This window comes from Passer domesticus, chromosome 3 (genome assembly GCF_036417665.1).
Source record: "Passer domesticus isolate bPasDom1 chromosome 3, bPasDom1.hap1, whole genome shotgun sequence".
Classification (NCBI taxonomy): Eukaryota; Metazoa; Chordata; class Aves; order Passeriformes; family Passeridae; genus Passer; species Passer domesticus.
In genome coordinates, this window is record NC_087476.1 from 52,844,453 (window position 1) to 52,865,515 (window position 21,063).

General features: G+C 39.5%; 1 protein-coding gene and 1 long non-coding RNA gene across 7 annotated transcripts in view; both read left to right on the plus strand.

The window, feature by feature from the left end:
- Positions 1-21,063, plus strand: part of NCOA7 (nuclear receptor coactivator 7) — an 85,084-nt gene that overhangs the window by 21,103 nt on the left and 42,918 nt on the right. For 5 of the 6 annotated variants that reach the window (XM_064413075.1, XM_064413076.1, XM_064413073.1 and 2 more), the window contains one exon: positions 3,904-4,034. In XM_064413075.1, coding sequence (XP_064269145.1) covers positions 3,985-4,034 — 50 coding nt within the window. In that variant the 5' untranslated portion in view covers positions 3,904-3,984. Of the gene's footprint in view, positions 1-2,469; positions 2,516-3,903; positions 4,035-21,063 lie in introns of all 6 variants that reach the window. The other variant, XM_064413074.1, reaches the window with a different exon arrangement.
- LOC135296592 (uncharacterized) lies at positions 17,343-20,587 on the plus strand. Its single transcript, XR_010358653.1, has 3 exons — positions 17,343-17,632; positions 19,048-19,512; positions 20,456-20,587. It is a non-coding gene; the product is annotated as an uncharacterized LOC135296592 (long non-coding RNA).

Sequence of the window (21,063 nt, forward strand, 5' to 3'; positions counted from 1 at the left end):
GTGCTCTATTCACACACTAAGTTATTTTTAATCTTCTGTTCCCATTTTTTTTGTCCCTGCGCTTAGAGCATCTTCTGCTGTTACTTTGAGTGTCCTGCTGTCCTGCAGTGCCCAGTTGCAGGGAGGACAGCAGGACATTGGAAGCAGGTTCTGGAGGTCTTGAGACTGTGGTGACAGTAGAAGTGGTGTGGATATCCATGATCGGGAGTTCAGTCTGTTCTGTGATTATAACATTTAATTTTTTTTTTTTTTTTTGCCTTGGAGCATTCCCGTTATAATTACAAATTTTCAGTAACCTCCCCAGAACTCCCTGGCAGCAACACTAGATAGACAAAGCAAGTATCCAGAAATGAGTAAATATAAACTAAAATGTCCAGAGCAGTAGGGCTAAATTAAGAAAGAATAGTGTATGTTTACGTATTGTGTTCTTTTCTTTATATAATTATCAGGTGCTGACACTGGCTAGATTTGGAGAGTGGCAAATTTTTAGCAGGCTCCTTACTGAAATGGACTGTTTAGTTTGCCTTGAAAATGCCTAATTAAAGAATTAGCACTGCTGTGGACATGAAATAGAAGCTTTTCACGGTCTGCTGCTGTTTCAGTGTGTAGAAAAGGTTAAACTGAGCCTGAAATTTATATAAAATAAGCTTTGTCATCCTTTGAGTTTGGACTGAATTCATGATGTATGAGTAAGTTGTCTGTTTCTCAGCATATAAATATCCCCCAAATATGTGCGTTTTTAATAGTCTGCTGATTCAATATTCATCTGTACCAGAAAGGAGCTGCCAGGAAACCAAGATGCATTTTAATCATATAGCCTTAATAACATTTTAGGCAGGTGATAAAGAATACGTTGGATTTTTTTTTTTTTTTGTAAAATATCAAAGGACAAATAGGGGAGAACTGTGGAGTAGGTTTGCCTTTTTTGATGTCATTTTAAATTGTCATTGACATCCTATAAAGTAAATGTGACTTTTGTCACATTTTTGTCACATTTTTGTGCTGCTACTGCTTAAAAAACTAAAATTGAAAAGGACTTCTCAGAAATACTAAATACGAATTTTCTGTAGCAATTACTGCAGGCTGTGCTGTGTTCCTCCTAGCTGTCAGGTTTTCTCTTTTTTGTCCCTTAAGGCAACTAGTGCAAGATTCCCAACAACACAAGTAAACTCAGAAGTTAAGAAGTCAGCATTCTTAATCATTTTGCTATTTCTAGTACTATGTTTTCTAAGTACGATTTTCAGACTTTAATATGCCTTTCTGGAACAACACTGTTGTTTCTTCTGAGAAGGTAAACTAAGTAAGTTTTAGGTCAATAGAGTGGGATCTGACATTGAATTATGTTATTATGAAAATTTAATTTAATTGGTGACTGGATGTCGTATTGCTGTATATTTCTATTAGCGAAAGAAAAAAGAAAATTGCCTGAATGCCTTTGCTGTGCCTGGTCTGTGGATAACATTCCAATTTTTCTGAGTGCCCATCTGTTATGCATACAATTATTTAATTTTTTTTAATTCTTGATGTATTCCTCCTCACCATGTGAAAGGACTTGGAGCTGGATTTATTTGATGTGAGAAGAACAGGCTCCATACCCATGCTGGCATTGCTGGCTTTGTTTGGCACTGATGAAAGCAAACAGCAAACCTCACACGTGGGGAGCTGAGCCGTGCCTCGCTGGTTTGGTGCTGGCACCTCCTGCAACATTCGTGTTTAGATCCAGGCTTAACCTCCTCTCTCCTTTTTTGTGCCCCTTTTTGCTAAGCAGGGGGTGGCTGCTCTGGCAGTGGGCCTGACAGGGCTGTGGGCAGGCAGGGGTTTCTCCTCCTGGCTCCCTGGACAATAGTGCTCTCTTTGTCTGCCATCCTGGAGCTGGGCAGTTACTTCCCTGGCTGGGGATGTCAGATTGTGGGAGAGGAAGAGAGAGAGTGGAAAGAGAGCATGCACTGACCCTTGCATGGGATTAGGCAGTGAGGACTGGTCTCTCTTGCCTCTGTTCATCCAGCTGATCTTGTTTCAGTGAGGTGAAGGACTCTTACCTCTTCCCATTCCCATGGGTCCTGCTGTCCTTGTGGTGATGGGTTCAACACTATATTGATGCTTTGGGGTTATTTGATAGTTCTTGGTGTCAGTGTGAGGCTCAGCTCTGGCCTGTCAGTGCCCTCGTGGCGCATCACAGTGTAGTGAAGGCAAAGCAGGTGAAGGGGGAAAGTGGTTCCTCTTTCTTTGAACTCTTTTTGTAATTCATTGTAGAGATTGTAGTTGTACACTTTGAAAGACTTATTGTAACTCTAAAGGCAGTGCTGATAAAGCCACCAGTTCTGACCTTCTGAAGATCTAAGAACCTTCCCCTACAGGGAAGATAGAGATGCATCAGAATTCTCAGGAGGTGTATGGTGTCTTAATATAGACTGAACATCTGAGCAGGCCGGTTTGTTCTAATGCTGCTGTTATGCTTCTGTCATGTAGGTGTTGGTGTCCAGCTGTGTCCTGCATCATGTGTTACCTTGCAGAGGTAAAATAGTATTCTCTTCATAAAGCTAAAGATGTCAGATATTTGCCATATAAAGAGTACCCATTACTGTAAGACTACCTGATGTGTGAAAATGAGAGCAATTTGATTCTTTCTGATGCACTGGATGAATTCAAAACTAATGAGTTAGAAAAAGTGCATTTTGAAGCAATGGGCTTCATATGCTATGGACTAATCATCCATCAATAAGGAGAGAAAATTGTGGCAAGTATTTCTAGCATGATTTGTTCTTGGGCTTTTCATGTAGATTAGTCTGTCTTTGCTGCATCATCTCTTTTGTTGACATCTGGCAGTTTGTAGCTTGTGATCTTTTAATGCAGGGGAAAATAATGGAAACTGATTAGGTCCCAGAGGATTTTTTCCTTCTTTTGCTATGAATCATAATTTATGTGGCTTCCATCTCTTTGTTATACAGCCCATTAGACTAAAATGTTTACTAGTAACTTTGGGCTTGAGTTTGTTCTGAAATACTGATAAACTCCAAAGTTAACTTACTTCATGCATGTGCATAAGCCATCAGGATAGGTTAAACGTATGTTGAGGGGAGGAAAATGATAAAACATCTGGGCAGGGATCTTGGACAGCAGTTTATGTGGCATGTTGTTAATTACAGTAATTATAAAGCAGTTTGGAAATTCTCAGCTTCTGTTTTCCGAGGGCCTTGGTACAGCATTCTGCCAAGAGTGGTGATTTTCATGTCAAAAACCAGTGCTACTGGTCTCTTTTTTTTTTAACTTCTCAGATAACCTAGATAACCTTCCCTAGTTCTACCTATTTCAAGGTGATTACACTTCATTGGGAGAGCCAGAGGTCTGTCTTGTTTCTCTCTGTATGGTTGTTTGAGTTTGTATATTGGTCACAAATACAAAGTCAAACCTTGTACAGAATGTAGATAATTCTTTTTTCTTTTACATTGTTTTTAAAACTTTCAGATCTCTCACAATCTCATAGTATTTTTAGTCATTTAAAATTTAAATTCCAAATAAGCATTGTATGTCTTACTGGTTATTCTGTTCATACTGTATATTTCCAAAGCTTCTCTTGATCTGTCTGTCTAGGAAACACAGCAGACCTGGAAGATGTTTTGGTATAAATTGACAGTAGTTTAATCTTTCCAGGGTTTTAAAACTTGATGTTGCTCTTTGGGTTACCTGCTTTGCAAAATATGTCTTCCACTGCTGAGAAACTGGCCTGAGTGCCTTTATTGATTTGTCTCATTGTATACTAAATGGACACTTCACAGCAAACACTGGTTAAAGTTTTACTTTGCTTTGTCACTGGGTCAGTTGTATTTCCACAACCTGTTGGGTTTTGTAGGTGTTGCTGACTTGTTGATTTATGAACTTCCTGTTTTTAACTGTTCTATACAGGAGACTCTGCCTGGTTATGAGGTACTGAGGGGAAAAGAGCATCACGCTTGGCTGCTCACCTTGCCCATTTCACTGTAAATAATGGAGACCAAGGAGGAGAAGAAGGAACGGCGACAAGGCTATTTTGCTCGGTAAGCTTACAGGGCTAATTTCAATGCTGATTAAAATACAGAACTCCTTATTCTGCCTTTTTGACAAGGCTTTGTGATTTTTCAAGTATGTGTAAAAATGAAACCCCTGCTGCAGTATGTATCCAGAAAGTGCTTTCCTTGATGTATCCCTGAGTAGTAGAGAATACTTGAATTATAATTCTAATTTGTAATATTAAACTGTTCTTGGCTATTCAGCTGCAAATTGCATTTGAGCATCTAGCATCAAGTTCCTGGACAGTGTGGATGAAACCAAGCATATCTGAAACATATGTGTGTCTAAACATTAAGTTTGTTTCACATAAAGCACAGATTAAGTAATATTATCTCACTGGGTAAGGCTAACTAAGAAAGAGTAAGCTGTCTAAACCATAGCATCTTTACAAATAAAAGCAATGTTTTTTCAATCATTTTTATCATTTGGAATTTATAAATCATGATTTTTAAGAAATAAATGATGTTGCTTTCCTAATAACTTGTCTTTGTTAATTTAGCATGTCTTTAATCATCTCTGAGCTCCGATGTACAAGAAGAACCAAAGCTCACTTACTCTTTGGAGGGGATGGGCAATAGGTTTAAAAACTTGCATCCTCTCTCCACTCAGTACTAAATAACTGTAGCCTTAGTGCATTACAGACTAGATATAGAGATATGACTGTCACAACATTTAGAAGTAGTGTGGGGAAAAGTTGCTGCTGCTTTATTGCTGTCAGGTTCTATGTAATGGTGGCTAAAGACTGGAGGAAGTTTTGGTCATGTGTTAATGTCTGGTGACTTGCTTTCTATTTGGAGAAATGCAGTTATGTTGATGTTGGCAGAATGTTGCAGTTTGGGATTCTGAGAAGGGGAAATGGATAGTGGCACCTAAAACAGAAGAGGCATTATAAAGGATAAATCAGAAGTAGCTAAGGGGATTGTACTAAGGAACAAGAAATTTTGTATTAAAGAAGATTCAGGCTTTGAGACAAATGTCTGAGTAAGATGCTTTAGTGTTGAGAATGTTTTGTGTTCTTTCTAAATGCTGTCTTCTAAAAAAGTGGAAATCCTCAAGAGGCTTTCAGGAACGTCCTTACCAATTATATTTAATCTGCTTTCCTCTGTCATCTTGTGAGTGTGCCCTTTTAAAAATTCATAGGGGCAGCATGTCTTGTATGGGCATAGGACATTGAGCAAGGTTGAAAAAAGATGGGAAATCAATCTGTAGTATTGGCACTTAGCTGGTGTGTAACTTTGGGGAGGTTACCTGTCTCTTTCCCTCTCAGCTTGCATCTTTTTTCTTTATATAGGTTGCAGGCCTTGGTTCTTCTTGTACATCAGAGCTCAGACATGACTAGAGACTTACTAAATTAACAAAAACAAGTTATTAGGAAAACAACATCACTTATTTTTTAAAAATTACAAATCATAAATTCCAAATGATAAAAATGATTGAAAAAACATTGCTTTTATTTACAAAGATGATATGGTTAAGCCAGCTTACTTTCTTAGCTAGCTAGGGGTGGTACTCAGTGTCAGATTGGTTGTGCTTGAAATTCTTGGAAGCTTGAGAATCCCAAAATACGTGGCAAATCAGCTCCTGAACTGCAAGGTCAAGATGAACATGAAATTGTCTGCATCTCTGTCCCCCAAATTTAGCATTGTTTACACATTTGTCCTTTAAAATATTTGAAATTGCTCTGTTGAAGACACCCACTCAGCCATCATATTTTTCCACTACAGATACAGTGCCTCAGTTTTCCCAGGTCTTCCCTCCTCCTTGTGGCAAGTGAAGCTGAAATAAAACTTCCCCATCCATTTTTGCTTCTTACCAAATGCAATTTTACCCGCTGTGTTTTGTGGTAGAAGGCTTATTTTTTGCCTTGGTTGTCAGGAAACAAAAAAATGTGATTTTTTTTTTTTCAAACAAAATAGAAATGTCTTCACAACTTTTTAAAGCCTGATTTAGATTCCTTGTGTAGATAAATGTTACGGCTCGTAGGAGTCTATCAGGCAAGAAGTGAAAGTATAAGAGTAACGTGAGCATAAATTTCTCTTATGCAATAGGTCCTTATTTAACTGTTACTCCTACTTAAAGACTATTCTGTGTAGTTAAGTTTTCTTGTCTTATTTTCCCAACCATGTTTTTAGGCTTTTCTGTTGCTTTCCGTGTCAGTGACTCTCAAATGGACCAGTATCTGTGCTGGTATTCAGCAAGTCCAAAAATAAATGGCACAGTGTAATGGGTGTACAGTGGCACACCTCTGTAGATTGACTCTACTGTGACATTTGGTGCTTTTTATTGTGATTATGTGCCCGTGAACCCAGATGAAATCTACTTACCTCTGCCTATGCATCTTCCCTCTCACAGAATGTAGAGTTGTGTTTTCCCTTGGCCATTGTGTAGGCTTGAGTACAGGGGTACTTCACCTCATAAAATGAGTAGCCATCAAATTTTTAACTTAATTTAGAAAGAAACTACCAGAATGAGTGTTGTGTATCACATGGAAAGAATTGCCTTGGATCTAAATTGGTTGTCTTGCAAGGCTGAATGTACAGCCTGAAAGTGGAATTAGTTTGCATATGCTGTTGTGTCCTGCTGGATATATTTTGCATGTACTATTATGTGATACTGGATATCTTTGGACAAGCAGTTAAAGGATATGAGAAATCATAAGGGAAGTGTTTGAATAGATTTTTGAAAGAATGAGAAAAGGGGCTCTTTTAGGTTCAAATTTTCTGGGTCTCAGCATTCATCACAGCAAGCTACTGAGCATTTTCTATGCTTTGTACAATCCTCTGTCAAGTAGCTGTCTGCTGCTGTCTTAGGGGGAAGAAATAAGTGTGCTTTACTTGAAAAAAATGCTGCTTTTCAACAAGTTGACCAAAATACTTACATTAATTTTATTAATTGTTATGTCTTCTACTTGTGGTGACTTAATCTGAACAATCTGTGTGGAGATGAACTGTAAAAACCATACTTATGTTGAATGATTTCTTAATAGATTCCAGGGGAATTATGAATTTTAGTTTTCAGTTTCTTTTTGGTCACCACTGAGAGCTGGATTTCTGAAGCCGGAAATGAAGCACTTGTATTAGGGAAAATATTATCGCTGGGATTTGGGTGTCTTTGTGTTTGTTGAGTTTACATTGGTCTTGCTACCATCATTCTATTGAGAAAACAACATAAATGTCTAGAACATGCTCCAAAGGCCATCCCAGTAGGCAGACACTCCCTTTAGCTCCAGGTTTTTAATACTTTTTCAGAGCCTGAAGCCAGTTGTATAACTTTATGCTCACCTCCTCTTCCTTGTGATGCCAATATCTAAGGGAAATAAAGGAGTTCACAGCTTGCTTTAAGTTGATTTAGGTTCTTGGCTTAGATACCTAAATTTACATCCATACAGATGAAGGTTTATACATTAAACCCAAGATTTAAAGAAGACAAATGTGTTTACTGCAGTTGTTGTTTACTGGTTCCCAGCTCCAATTTACAGCTTTTTTTCACCTTCTAATTATTTTTAATACTTAAAACCAAATAAAACCATACAACAAATGGTGTACAGCTTTTGAGTCCCATAGCTGGTTATGACCTAAGCGTAGCTTTCCTTTTAAGTATTTACAACAATTCCAACAATAGGAATCATTGATACATAACTACTGAGCTGTAAACAGCTGGAAAGCTTAGCTGGGGAAGGCATAATGTGTAATTGCCATGTTGGTATGGTTTTTCCCTGATCCTTGCTCTTGGCAGCTGTTGGGGGCAGGATGTTGGCTTGCACAGACCCTTGGTCTGACACGCTGTGGTCATTCCCTTGGTCAGTCTTTTGCATATTGCAAGCTGTCAGATTTGTAAGCATCTCATTTGGACTTTTCCTGTCTTCTGTTTTATTCCCATATTCAGTAATTGTGCACTTCATATTTTTTATTCCTGTGGCCATTAAGACACAGTAGGATGGTGAAATAAAAACGCAGTAAGCGCAGAGGGACTGTGTGGAAAAAGGGCATCAGTGGTGGCCATAACAGAGGAAAACCTAGATAAGATACAGATATATATATATGCACAAAGTTACTTCCTTGAGGGCATCTCATTTGTGTGAGACCTTTTCATAAGTTTTTCTGTTAGGTATGGTTCTTGTTGGCCAGATTAATTATATCTATGTGACAGACTTCAAGTGCTGGGTGCTCCTCAACTCATTATTCCTCCAGCAGTTGCCTCCTTGCAATTGTTCTGATTCTGCTGAGCCAATGTATTGATGTTTATTCAGGCTTCCTGTAGCACCCATATTTTATTTTTTGCTTTTAGGAGGAAAAGTTTTCCACACATTGTTTTTAAACAGTCGTGGAGGTTTATCTTGGGTGTGAAGAATAGTCAAGCCAAGATCCTGGAGATGCTTAAATCTTTTTTAAATGGCTCTAGGAAATAATACATCATTTCAGTTCATCTGTACAATGAAAATATCTTAACTCTGCTTCCAGATATATAAACATTGCCTCATAATTGAGTTACTGAAATGAATAACAGTATTGCATTTTATTCATATTGTTTCAGGCAATATTACGTATGCCTGAGGCATTCTGTTTTGTAAAAAAAAGGATGAATATATCACTACTTCAGATTTATGGGGTGCAATTGTTATTATTTGCTCTGTTATTTAGGGTGTGTGTGTGTGCAGGATAGTTGATTTGCTATAGTGGATAGCTGGAAAAAAACCATAAAATATTTTCTGAAACATACAATGCTGTGACTTACCTGCCAGGTATTCATGCTTAAGCAGTTTCAGTGTTTTTAGCAAACTTTCTGTACTGTAGGTCAGTATTTTAGCTGCCCTTTGAAAGTGTTGTAGCGGAAGATGTGGAAAAATGTCTAGAATTTTGCTGACAGCATCCCTGGGACCTGTTGGGTAGAGCTTTGGGAGGTTGGTCAGGTCCTTCAGATGCTTGAGAGACACTTGCTATTCACTGCTTCCAAACTTTTTAGTGTATATATATGTGTATGTGTGTGTGTATATATATATATGTATATATATATAAAGTTTTCTTTTTATCATAGGTGTAAATCTGGAGAATGAGAGTTGGGAGGGAAATTGAACCTGCTTTTTCTGAAGTGTTGTCTGGGAAAAGTTGAACAGCTGTTTATCTTGGGAGCTGTTTCCTCATCTCACATTGGAGTTGCTTTCTGGATTCCGAGGTTTCTGTGTTAGCAGTCTTGTAATTCTCTGGTGCAGGATAGAATTCAGCAAAAGGGCATGAATCACCATTTTCTGTTTAGTCTTTAAATCATGGAATTATTCCCAATGTGAGTGCTTCCTCTGGGAAACATAAACAAGATAGTGGTTTCTGGTTCTTGGTCTTGGTTCTTTCCAGTGCTTTCATACTCAAGTGGAGTCATTTAGGATTGAAGAAGAATTTTTTTACTGGTAACAGAATTAGTGAAAGTATTTCATGGGGCCCTGAGGCTTTCCTCAGGCTTCTTTAAAACTTCCCAGTGCCAGAAATGCTGTTTATGGAGACACAAAGCTTGTGTAAGACAGGAAGCGTGGTTAACCTCCTCACCCATTCACTTCCCCCAGCAAGTGAAATGAGACTTGGGTAACATTGTGGCCTCTGTATGAAGAGGCTTTTTTTTAGGACAGAGAAGAAAGGTGGAGGTTTGTGTTTTTCTTTATTTCTTTGAGAGCAGACTAGGCAGAAAAAAGTTCAGTTAATCTCCAAATGTACTGTGTCACACCAGTAATATCACAATTTTTCACCTTGCAAGATTCTTGTAAGGTTGGATTGTTAGACAGAAGCGTGCAATGACCTTAAATTTGCTTTTCCCAAAGGGACCTTTGGATGTCTCTTATCAGCCTTTAAAAAGAAACTTATTTAGCATTCTTTATAGAACATAAATTGCTACAGGATGGGCCTTTTGTTGTAGGCATCTGTGCAGTTTGGATAAGAGTGGTTGTTAATATAGTTGCGACGTAATTTTTCTTCCTCTACTTCCCTTCCATTCCCAGCATACAGCTGGGAATGCCAAGCACTGAGGGTTGTGCTGCACATTCCTGGTGGGCCATGCAATTTACCTTTTTTGCTCTTTGAGGGATTTAAAGACATATATTAAAATTTATTAAATTTGTAGGCTTCACAAGGTGCTTTTTAGATAGGTGAGATACAGACTTCTTACTGTATCTGAAATAATTATATTTTAAATTGCACTGTTTCTGTAGTGTCTGCAGATACAGTCTTGTCCTTTGAGCCTCCCAGGTGTTCTCTTCTGTTCATAGGTGCTTTATGTATCTACTGCATAAAATTCTGCTTAACCCCCGTGAACTGTTTTAAAATTAAGTCTAGCTTAAATACTGGTGGAAATGTAGCATAATACTTGGCAGAGGTGTGGTTGCATGGTCAGTTTTAAAGTGATGCTGTGTAAGATGCTACTGAAAGGAGTTGGTCACACTCTGCCTTCTGGTTTTGCCATGTCTCTTATGGATGACAGAGCTGCCATCACTGAGCTGCTCCAGCATGGAGGCACCTTCCAGAAGCAGCCACCTAAAGAGATGTCTGATGGTACTGACTTGTTAGGGGTGCTGTTAGTCACCTTCTGCTCATGCTCTGAGAAACAGCAACTGTCTTACCTCCTTTTGGCAGCAGTCCTGGTCAGCTCTCCTGTGCTTTGTACCACGGGTAGTAGGGAGTGGGCTGTACAGTATTTTGAGAAGGAGAACAGTTGGCATTGTGAGCTATATTAGAGTTTGCTGGATTGAAGAAAATACAGGACATGCACCCTCAGGGAAAGTGTTTCTGGCTCACAAACATAATTGCCTGCCTTTGTATCTGTGATCATTGAGGCTTTTGCCTGTATGATTTTGCCATGTGCCATGCTACATTATATAGTCTATTTCTGGTAAAGGGTGCTGCACCTTTAAGGGGAAAGGTATGAATGAAACCTGCAGGAACATGCTTTTGGAAAGGGGCAGTTTTCCCCCTCTGTCTGAGAGTTTGGAAAGCACCATATAGCTAAGGGAATTCTGTTGGTAAGAGAGGAAATACTGTGGGTCCTCTGTAGGTACACTGGATACCTGTTTGTTCTGTATCTGATCAACTAGATGCATGTTCTGTAGTTTTTGCTGCATACCTGTAGGCATTGGTGTTCCTGCTCTTGCCTCCCCAAGGAATTGAAGCTTTTTGCCTCTGCTCTGGGGCTTTGAACAGGGTAGGAGGCTGTGTGCATATTCCTGGTGGCCTTAGGCTCCCCATGGTAAACTCTCATGCCCTCAGTGTTAATCCAGCTTCCAGACTGTGTTTGGAAGGGATTTCTTCCACCCCACCCTGTGCCTGCCAATCTGATTATGTGGAGGTGACTTGTAAGTGTAGGTTTTTGGTGGTTTTTTTCTGTTCTACTCTGTAGTCTGAGCAAGGAGTGTTTCCTAGGGTTGTCTGAAATTTGAAGATGTATGTTACCTATGCTTTAAGTCTCTCATGTTATTCCACCGAGATCTGTGGGATTCCTCCTATTGATTTATATGAGAGAATATCCCAAGAAGATCAGAGGAGTGGTTAGGAATTAGGGGAGGAGGGAAGTAATTGTCCTTATGCTGGAAAACCTTTGTAATGTAAATAAGCCATAAATCAGCTCTCTGGATGTCTTAATACACTGAGTATTTTCCTGTGAGACAGCAGTTTCTGGCACAGAGAACTTGTCTTGTATAATACTTAATATACTGCTAATAACTTCAGGCTTTTGCCACTATTTTTCTGGACTGGCTATTTTTATTTCAGTAGGTGTAAGCTTAACAGCTAGCCAATCACTGGTAAGCTTAGTTTAAATTATATTATGGTTTTGGCATAACAGTGCATTTCTGTAATGGATTTTGACTTTCAGTACTGCTTCTAGAAATAAATGGCTTGAAGGTGTCAATCACATGTTTCAATCAGACAATCTTTAAAAGTCAAATCCCCTTAAGCAGAAGATTTATCTGTAAATTCACTGTCTGTTAGGGAATTAAATGTTAAAAAGAGGATGCTGCTCTTTCCACCTGGACCACAGCAGGTGCTGCATGTTGCAGTCCTGCTTGTGTGAGGCTAAGAAGGTTTTTTTTTGTTGTTACAAATACTGCCTTTTTTTTTTTTTTTCTTTTTTTTTCTTTTTTTTTCTTTTTGGCAATCCAAAACTACAACATAGGACTCTGGTCCCATGGGCAGAGGCATTTGGGCAATGTTGTGCATGTGAGGAACCATACTGTTAGGTGTTACAGAACAGTGAAAGCTGCCTGTAGGAGCTGAGCTGTCCAGGCACGAGTGGTGGGAGCAGGTCCAAAGCACTGTGGCTCCAGGGAGAAGTGCCAGAGCACCAGAGGGGAGGGGAGGCCAGGCCAGCACCTCCCTGCCCACCTGGCATAGCAGGGGTAGGAGCCAGCATGCCAGGAAGCTTTCCTTCCCAGCCCAGAAGGGAAGGGACTGGTGGGCATAATGGCAGGCAGCAGGACAGTGTCACAGAGCACCTCCCTTATCAGGCTTGGGCTGGCTGGATTGGGTAGGAGCTGGTTGTCCTTGAAAATAGCAGGAGGCTGAAGATAGCTCCTGGCCTGCTTGTCCCCACAGCCCCCTGCTCTGCGTGTGCAGGGAGGAGGCAGCACTCAGCCTCCGGGTGTGCTGCAGCGAGGAGCAGAAGGGCTGCCTCACAGGGTTACATTCACGAGCACTGTAACTTCCTCCTTTCCTCAGCTTATTATTCTAGTTCAGCTACTGCCTCAAGTGCAGTGAGACCTCATGGGCTTCCAGAGTCCAGAGAACGTGGAGACAGAGCAGAGCCTCTTGTGTCTTCCCATCTTCCATCACACTGACAGAGGGCAAGGTTTCATTTTTTCTTTTTCATTTTCCCTGAAGTAATTGCTTCTTTCCCTTCCAGCCATATACATTTTGATTGCAGGTTAAAAGTTTCAGCTGAAGTGAAAATGAAAAAATGCAAACTATTCTTCAGGCAAAAATAAATCCATAAATAATATAATATTTGATATAAAACCCACAGAGGAGTTTTAAGAAGTAGTAATTAATGCACATTTTATCTCTTATGAGTGTAGTTGAGGACTGACTACACTAATGTAATGATATGGCTGCTGAAAAATACCAGACCATGTCAAATTCTCATTTTAAGGTATGTGCTTGTTACAAGTTGCATTTGTACACGCCTGCCATGTGACTGTCCCACGTAGACAAGCTCTCCTGTCTTGTCATCTTTATACCTGTGGTTAATGGTCTTTTCACTGCAGTATTAAAAAGGTGGTGCCATATTATTAATATGGTGCCATATTATCAGAAGATGATGCAGACACCTGTTCTGGGGGTACATTGATCATTATTCTCACTTACAAAATACCTGTTATGTGAGACAATATCAGCCATTATTCTAAACACTGAAACTACAGATTCTCTTTTTATTCCTCCATGACAATGTGTCTGTGTGTGTTTTCAGAACTTTAATCCATGTATCTTAAGTGAACTTGGACATTTCTTCTGTGCTGCATGCCAGTTCATAGGAAGTCTCTTCAGGAAAGCCATTAAACTGCTCAACATGCAAAATAGGTTGCATGCAAAATAAGTTGTCTGAGGACAATGAATGCAAACACAGAAATGAGATATGCAGTTGGTTGGTTGAGATTTGTTTTTAGCAATTACTCTGAAATAGTTTAAATAAAACCTTTTTTCACTCACATTGCTGTGCTTTTTGCTCTAAATTTGTTCCTGAATAGATAAATTTTCAACCTGCTGTGCCTGTCCACAGCATCTCTTATACTGTGATCTCCAGAATCCTTGAGAAATACGTGGTGACATTTGGATAATTTTGGTGTTATTATGAAAGTTAGCATTTAAAGCCATTGGTTTGGCTTCCACTTAGTGTCTTTTTTTAAAAGAAAAAACCTTGGCCTTTTCTATTAATAGTATAAAGGAGAAGGTGTGGATTTTTTGTGTTTTTCTTTTTTAAACTGCTTTTGTTTACAGCTTTTGTTACAGTTTAATGTTATAGAGGTTGGTGCAGTGATGCAGAGCACCTTGATATTTACATAGTAATTTGCAAAGTAACTTTCTTAAGAAAAGCAAAGGCTAATGCAAAGACAGGTACTTTAAAGTACCTGATCCAGGTCCCCTCCCTCTCTAAGACATCTCTATTATTGATCACTTAAATAAGAAAACTGTTAAATTTCTGACTTGACTTTGGTCACTGACTTCTCAACTATAGCCGCTTTTGGATCACCCCAACCATTGTGGTCAGCAGACACTGACAGGTGACTTCATTTACTGAGTTGTGGCAACTTACTCAATATTAAGATCCTTTTTATGGAGAAAACAACACTTTCTTCTCTCTCTGCTGCTATTGAAAGAGCAAAGTCACTGTTTCCTTTTAGCAGCAGGGGAAGCTGCCCATCTTCTAGCCCTTGGAGTGCCAATGTTTATGAAAATTTCCTATCATCAAAGCACCTTTTCTGGATAAGTGGGAAGAATCTGCCATGACCACTTCAGTGCTCCTGTCCAGAGGTCTGTTGGGCATGGTGTGGTGTGTGCCTGGCTTGGCTTTCTGGCATCCTCTTTTTGCTGGTCTCAAGTAACAGAACAGAGGCTGTTGCTTGACAAGCCTTTCCATCTCAGCAAAGTGCCTGCTTGAAGGAGCAGTCTTGCCTTGCTTACAAAAGGCTGCCTCCTTTTTTATTGACACCATGCTAGCACAGCCAAGTGGGATCTAATGGGGGAGTGATCCAATTTTGAAAAATCTATTCATGTATTGGTATTTTTGCCGGTTATTTTACCCTTAACCTACATAGTTACCCAGATCTAGTCCCTGTGCAGGCGCAACAAATGGGTTTGTGCATGAATGGGGACAGCTCCTGGAGCCAGTATCAGTGGTGAGCAGAGAGAGAGAGGCACCTTCTGCTTACAGAAGTGGCTTAAAGGTGCTTATTTCAGCTACAGGCTTTGAAACAAGTCTCCTTTTCCTCAAATACTGTTTAGCTTTGGAAGTTTGCTGTGCTTTTTGCCTCGGTATTGCTGCATTCACCTTCCTTGATTTCTGCTAGGGCGCCAGGCATGGATGCTCAAGAATGAGGGGCGGGGAAAAAAAAGGGAGTGCCTGCAGGTATCCTTCAAGAGTCTGCCTCCATGTGTACAGCTTTCTAACAGTTTGCCATGTAGATTCCTTCTGAGAAAAAAACAAACAATCCCCTAAAACCAAACGAACCAACCAAATCACCAAAACTGAAAGACTGTATTCCTGTCACTGTGTTCTCCATGGCCCTGCCATGATGAATTTTCATATTGGTTCTTTGTATCTTTTTGCATCTTTGGCAAACCATATGTCTAGGCTATTTATTTTTATCTACATTTCACTTTTATCTGAATGTAATTCTTGAAAGAATTTAATTTGGTATCTTTGGTACTTCTCATACAACAAATAAGATAGCACTCCTTGAGGTTTTTTTTCCTGGAGGTACATTCCAGCTACATTACTGCTGCATGATGTGTGGCACACTTCCTGTGGGTATTGCTGTAAATGACCATTGATTTTCACCTACTGTTTTATTGCTTCCTTGCAGATGTTTATTGCCATTTGAGTCACTGAACACTACATTTCTATCTGTCTTCAGTCAATTTAGTCAATACTAAAGCTGCTTTCTGTTATCAGGAAATTTTGTTACATAGGTGATCGGAGAAAGTGGGTGTGGAGCAGCCACTGTGTGGAGCAGCACACATCCTCCAGAGCTTTCCATGTACTCTGTTGTTGGCTTTGGGATTGTTCTCAATTCTTGCATTTTGTTTCCCTGTGTTAATTAAATATGAATTTTAAAGGGCCTTCCTCTTTTCTCATGGAATTTGAGTTTCATGAAGAGTGTTCAGTTGAGACAGGGAGGGCCATCCCTCCCTTGCCAGGGCTTCAGTGCAGAGACAATGTGTCGTTGAGCTACTTTCAGAAGAATTCCTGGCATGTGTAGGAGCCGTTTGGGGTGATGAATGAACACCACAGTAGGAGAGAGTATCTGGCACTGTCAGCAGAGGAAAGCAGGAGCAGGATGGGAGTGTGTTAAAAATCAAGTTGGTATTTGTGACAAAATAGTTCTGTGGTGCTGCTCTGACTGAATGAGCCTATTAAGTGAACTTCTGGCAAAGTTAAAGGAATCATCTGAAGGGAAAGACTTCTTCATTTTGCCTTCTCCCTAAGGCTGTTCTTTGAGAGCTTGCAGTAACTGAGGTTATAAGGGAGAGAGTCAAATAGATGTCTAAAGCAAGCAAAATGGCTTTACAGAATCCTTTTCCTATGGAAAAGATTTTATTAAATTGCTGTCATAGCAACTGAGTGCCGAATACATCATAACCTCTTTTGCTAAGTGAACATGAAAGATGGGGATACTTCTGGTTTTGAAAATGGAAAGTTTGTTAAGGTGCGTAAGAACACTGTGGTCTGAAATTTAGGAAAACAAAAACTCTCTGACAGCTCAAAGCCCTCTGAGTTTTATGCAGGGAAACAGGGATTATTCCCACCCCATAAATAAACATAAAATATGTTAGATGAGATATTTAAAATTCCCTGATCTAAGTCAGAAAACTGGAGAGGGGAGATTAACATATTTAACTTAATCTACGAACTCATCAGAAAGTGTAGTGTCTTTAAAATTCCAGAACAACTTTACTACAAATCCTCCCCTCCACTTTACAAATGATGAAACAGAGGTAGTGACTTGATTTTTAAGCTAAAGGCAGTATTGGGAAGAAAATAGACATAGCCTGGATTGTCAGTACAGCACTTCACTCTCTGGAGCATGCCAGCTTTCTTGAGCGTTGCTGCTGGCTGACCATCTGTGAAGCCTGGTGTTGGTACTTGCTGTCAATCAGTAACAGGAGCTCCAATAAAAGTGGAAATTTCCAGCTTTGACCTGTGCTACTAACATCAGAGCTTTCAGGAGTTGTTTTTTGTCCTTTGGAATGACCAGGTTATGGACACTTTTGAGTGTCTGCAACTACATGGTTGTCCTTGATAACTTTTTCAGAATTGTTGTTCTTTTTTGTAGTTTTTCCCTCTCTGTGGAAGATACAAAGATATAAATATATAAATATATTCTTTAAATATCTGGCAGAAGATGTGTTCTCTCCCTTACATTTGCCTTAATAAACTGTTTTAATTGTAAACACACAGCCTTGTGGCTTGCTTGTTTCCAAAACAGGACATGTACCAGCCTGAAATGGCTGGTGATCCATGGAGTGTGCTTCCTTGTGGGGTGCATGCTGTTCTGTTTTAGGAAGATTTCTGGGGGTGGATGGCTTTGTATTTGTTTCTGTGCTGAAGTGAAAGTAGCTGCACTGGGAAGGTCTGGGTTAAGTGTTATGGTCTGCCAAGCAGTCTGACTTCCTTTGGCTTTGCAAGCAGCAATGATTTATTTTGTCTGAGATTTGCTTATTCTTCAGGTTCCATGGGATGGGATGAGAGCAGGGCCATGCCTGGAGCTGGCTGAGTCGTGCTGGCACTGAGCTGGGTGGAGGGGAGATTGGTGATCTGTGCAGGCTGGGAGAGAAGGACTGATTAAGATCAGACCAGTGGGTGACTAATGGAGATTTTTACTGTCAGATTTCTGTGGGTAGGTAGGGGTTGTTTTTTTTTTTTGACGTGACATTTGATTTATTTAGCTCTTCTGGATGGGTGGAGAAAGGCATGGAGGGTAGAAAGAAACTAGTATATATTATAATCAGCACAGAGATTTAAATTAAGATTAAAATTATTAATTCTGAAGCAAATAATTGGGGTGTATATAATTTTTATATAAAGGAATCTTAATGGGAACAAAACAGATTAAGGTGTTTGAAGTGTTTTAAGGGGTTTTTTTTTGTAATTTTATTGTATGTATGCATAAATAGATTTTTAAAAATGGTATTTGAGGAACGTGATCTGTTTATGCTCTGCAGGATGTTAAGATGATTGTATGCCAGATATCAAGGCACATTTTAGAGGATGCACATTGTGGAAAATATCTAAAAAGGAAAACTTCAGCTTGTCAGCTGAAAGATAAAAAGATTTCTTCTCCCGTCCCCCTCCCTTTGTTTCTATTTTTGGAGAGCCACTTTATTAGATGCTTTTGTTTCTAAAGCAAGAGTTGCTCATGGTGTATGATCTTTATTAATCTAATACATCATAAAAAACATGCCTTACTATCACAGGAGTTTTTAGGACATCCTGTGATAAGGACCTAGTGCTCTTTGACTGTGATATTATGTATTGAACGAGGTCCTATTGAATTGTCTGTTAGACACTTCTATTGAATAAATGTTAAGCAAAACAAAATGAAATTTCTAGGGGAAAAGTTACTGTCAGATTTCCATGTCTTTATTGTCTCAGTGTCAGAGTTGCTTTACTGGTTGATTGTAGTTTCTAGTGAAAGTTGGCAGATAAAATCACCCTCTTTTCTGTGAGCAGTTTTCTTTTTACCCTAACCACCTATCTTGTAAGTGCAATGGGAAATTCAGGCTGTTTTGTTCTAAAAATTAGTTATTTGCCTGTCATAGGCAGTCAGATAGAGCTGGGTCTGGAAGATGAAGTAGGCCATTTCTTGGAATCTTTCCTAGCTCTTTTCCTGTAATTCAGTGCCCAATGTATTAAACAGTCAGTTGCAAATTAATTTAAGTAAGCACTGCTAACTTTGCATTTTTACCTGCCTACTCTGAGATTGTGTCCATTTCAGATCATTAGTCTTTATTGAATTAAATGATCTTTTGATCTTTGTATTGCAGTAAGTTTTGCTTTTGCTGGCAAACTCTGTATTTGGACCAACTTAGAAAATGGCTTACTGGTTGTTGCTCAGAAAGCACTTGAGGGGCTGGAAATGTAAAAACTCAGAAGAAATGTTTTGCCTAGAATCAACTAGTTTGAAAAATGATATCTGGTGTCTAAATGAAATTACAGATGTGTAAGACTTTCTTCATAAACAGGAGTGTTTTTGCAGATAAGATGTTTATTTATCCTGCCCTCCCTGTTTCTTTTTCTTTCTTCCCCCAGCAGCTTTCTTCGTGGAAGACAACATATCCATCAACTGAAACTGAAATCCAAGCATTTTCTGCAGCAACACTTTATGAATTCATTGTATGCATCTTGTTTTGCCTAAAAGGCCGATTTACTTGCAGAACAAGATCAAACTGAGAGATTTAATTTTTTTGTTATTTTTGTTTAGCTCACTTTTACTTTCATAACTATTAGGACAAAACTGAATGTTAGATTGGTTCACAGACATTCCCTTATAAACTGAACAAACCCACTCAAAGTCTTCCAAAGTAGTTGAAAGAATAAACAATTCAACAAACTACGTTCTTAAAACCGTTGTTCATAGCAGCTCTTGTCATGAAGGTTAGGAAATACCTGAGACCTGAGAGAAGAACAGATTAAACTTTCAGCCCCTACCTTCTTTAGGAGGTGATGGATTTGAAATCTGAGCAGGAGAAGGACTGGCAGCTTGTGTGGGATATACAGGTCAGTGTGATAGAAGGGTAAGTGGAGGCTGAAGGAGGGAATGGAGTTTAAGATGCAGTAAACCCTCCAGCTGTGCTCTTCACAGCCCAGTCTCTGCTGCAGTGTACCAAGTGTGCATTAATAATGAATTGCCTTGTGTGTATACAGGGCTTTGCTTTTTGACATTATGCACCCTTTATAGAGAGGGTGCATAATGTCAAAAAGCATAGTAGGTTTGAGGCTGCCATTATGGTTTTAAATGCTGTTGAAGGCTTGTTTTGGTTCCTTGATATATTACAGGCAAGGCTTTTCAGAAGCAGTGAATTAAAGGGGTTTTGGTAATTTTTACCAGGCTTTAGAAACCTCAGGAAGAAGCATCTTACAAGCAAAGATCACAACCCTAGACAGAGTTGCAGGTACTCTGAGTACTGTCTGGAAAGTCATGGATGCTTGGTCTTAATTTAGGTTTTTTTCCTAATGCCAAGGTTATCGCCTTTGGAGTTGGATGGTCATGACCTTCAAACAGAGCAGTGGGCAGGAGGAGTAAGCTTGGCACCATCTGAAAATCTGATACTTGCCATGGTGATGGAATAGAAATTACGGAGTTCCCAGATTCTTCATCACTTGTACCTGAAGGACTGGTGTCACTGTCCATTCACAGCAGCAGCAGCTGCGTGCTGGGGATGCTGTACGCTGTGTAATGAGCCCCCAGTGTGCTGTAAGAGTGGGAGTGCAGCAGGATTAAACACAGAGGACAGGAACCAGTCAGTTGCATTGCAGTGAGTCAGTTCAGACTCTTTCTGCTTTCCTGTTTTATATCGCTAATGGACCAGGGCATCTTTGAAAACTCCACTTCAAATGTGAATGTTTTAAGGAAAGTACTGACAGAAGCTGTTAGTATTGTCACAAGGACTGTTGACCTCCAGAGAGGTTTTACTCTTTATTCTTTTTCTCCCCCTGCCAGAAAGGGTTCTTTGTTTTCCACTAGTGGCTCTCCTGTTGTTTTGAGATACTACAATCATACTACAGAAAGCTTACTAAACAGAGTTTGTGATCAAAACAAATAGATTGGGAATCTGAAGACAGAAGTCTCTGCTGCAGTGTGAGTAGAAGTGGGGTGCCAGTGGATGCTTGCTAGTTCTCATGTACTGAAGCAGGTAATTTGGGTATCCTGTGATATGCACACACACAGGAAGGTCCTCGAGTCACTAGAGTCAAAAGTCAGGAATGTGGCTCATTTAGAAGTCTGTAATTGGGTATAACCATGGTAGGAATATGCCATTTCAGCATAGAGGGCTGTGTTGACAAGATTTACACCAGAGCTAAATATACACATTGTGCATGCAAAGTGTTTGCAATGTTTTGTGATTGCTACAGCAGCCTTTTATAAGGACTGTGGCTTACTAGTTAAAAATACGCCTCCTTTGCATATGCAAATTTTAATTAGTCTAGTGTAACAGTCAGTTTAAACACTTCATTTGTTATATAGATGAAGTCACTTTTATATTTTCTAAATCCCTGTATGGTGTTTCCATATGTAGTCAGGACTGAATCCATAAATTTCATATACAG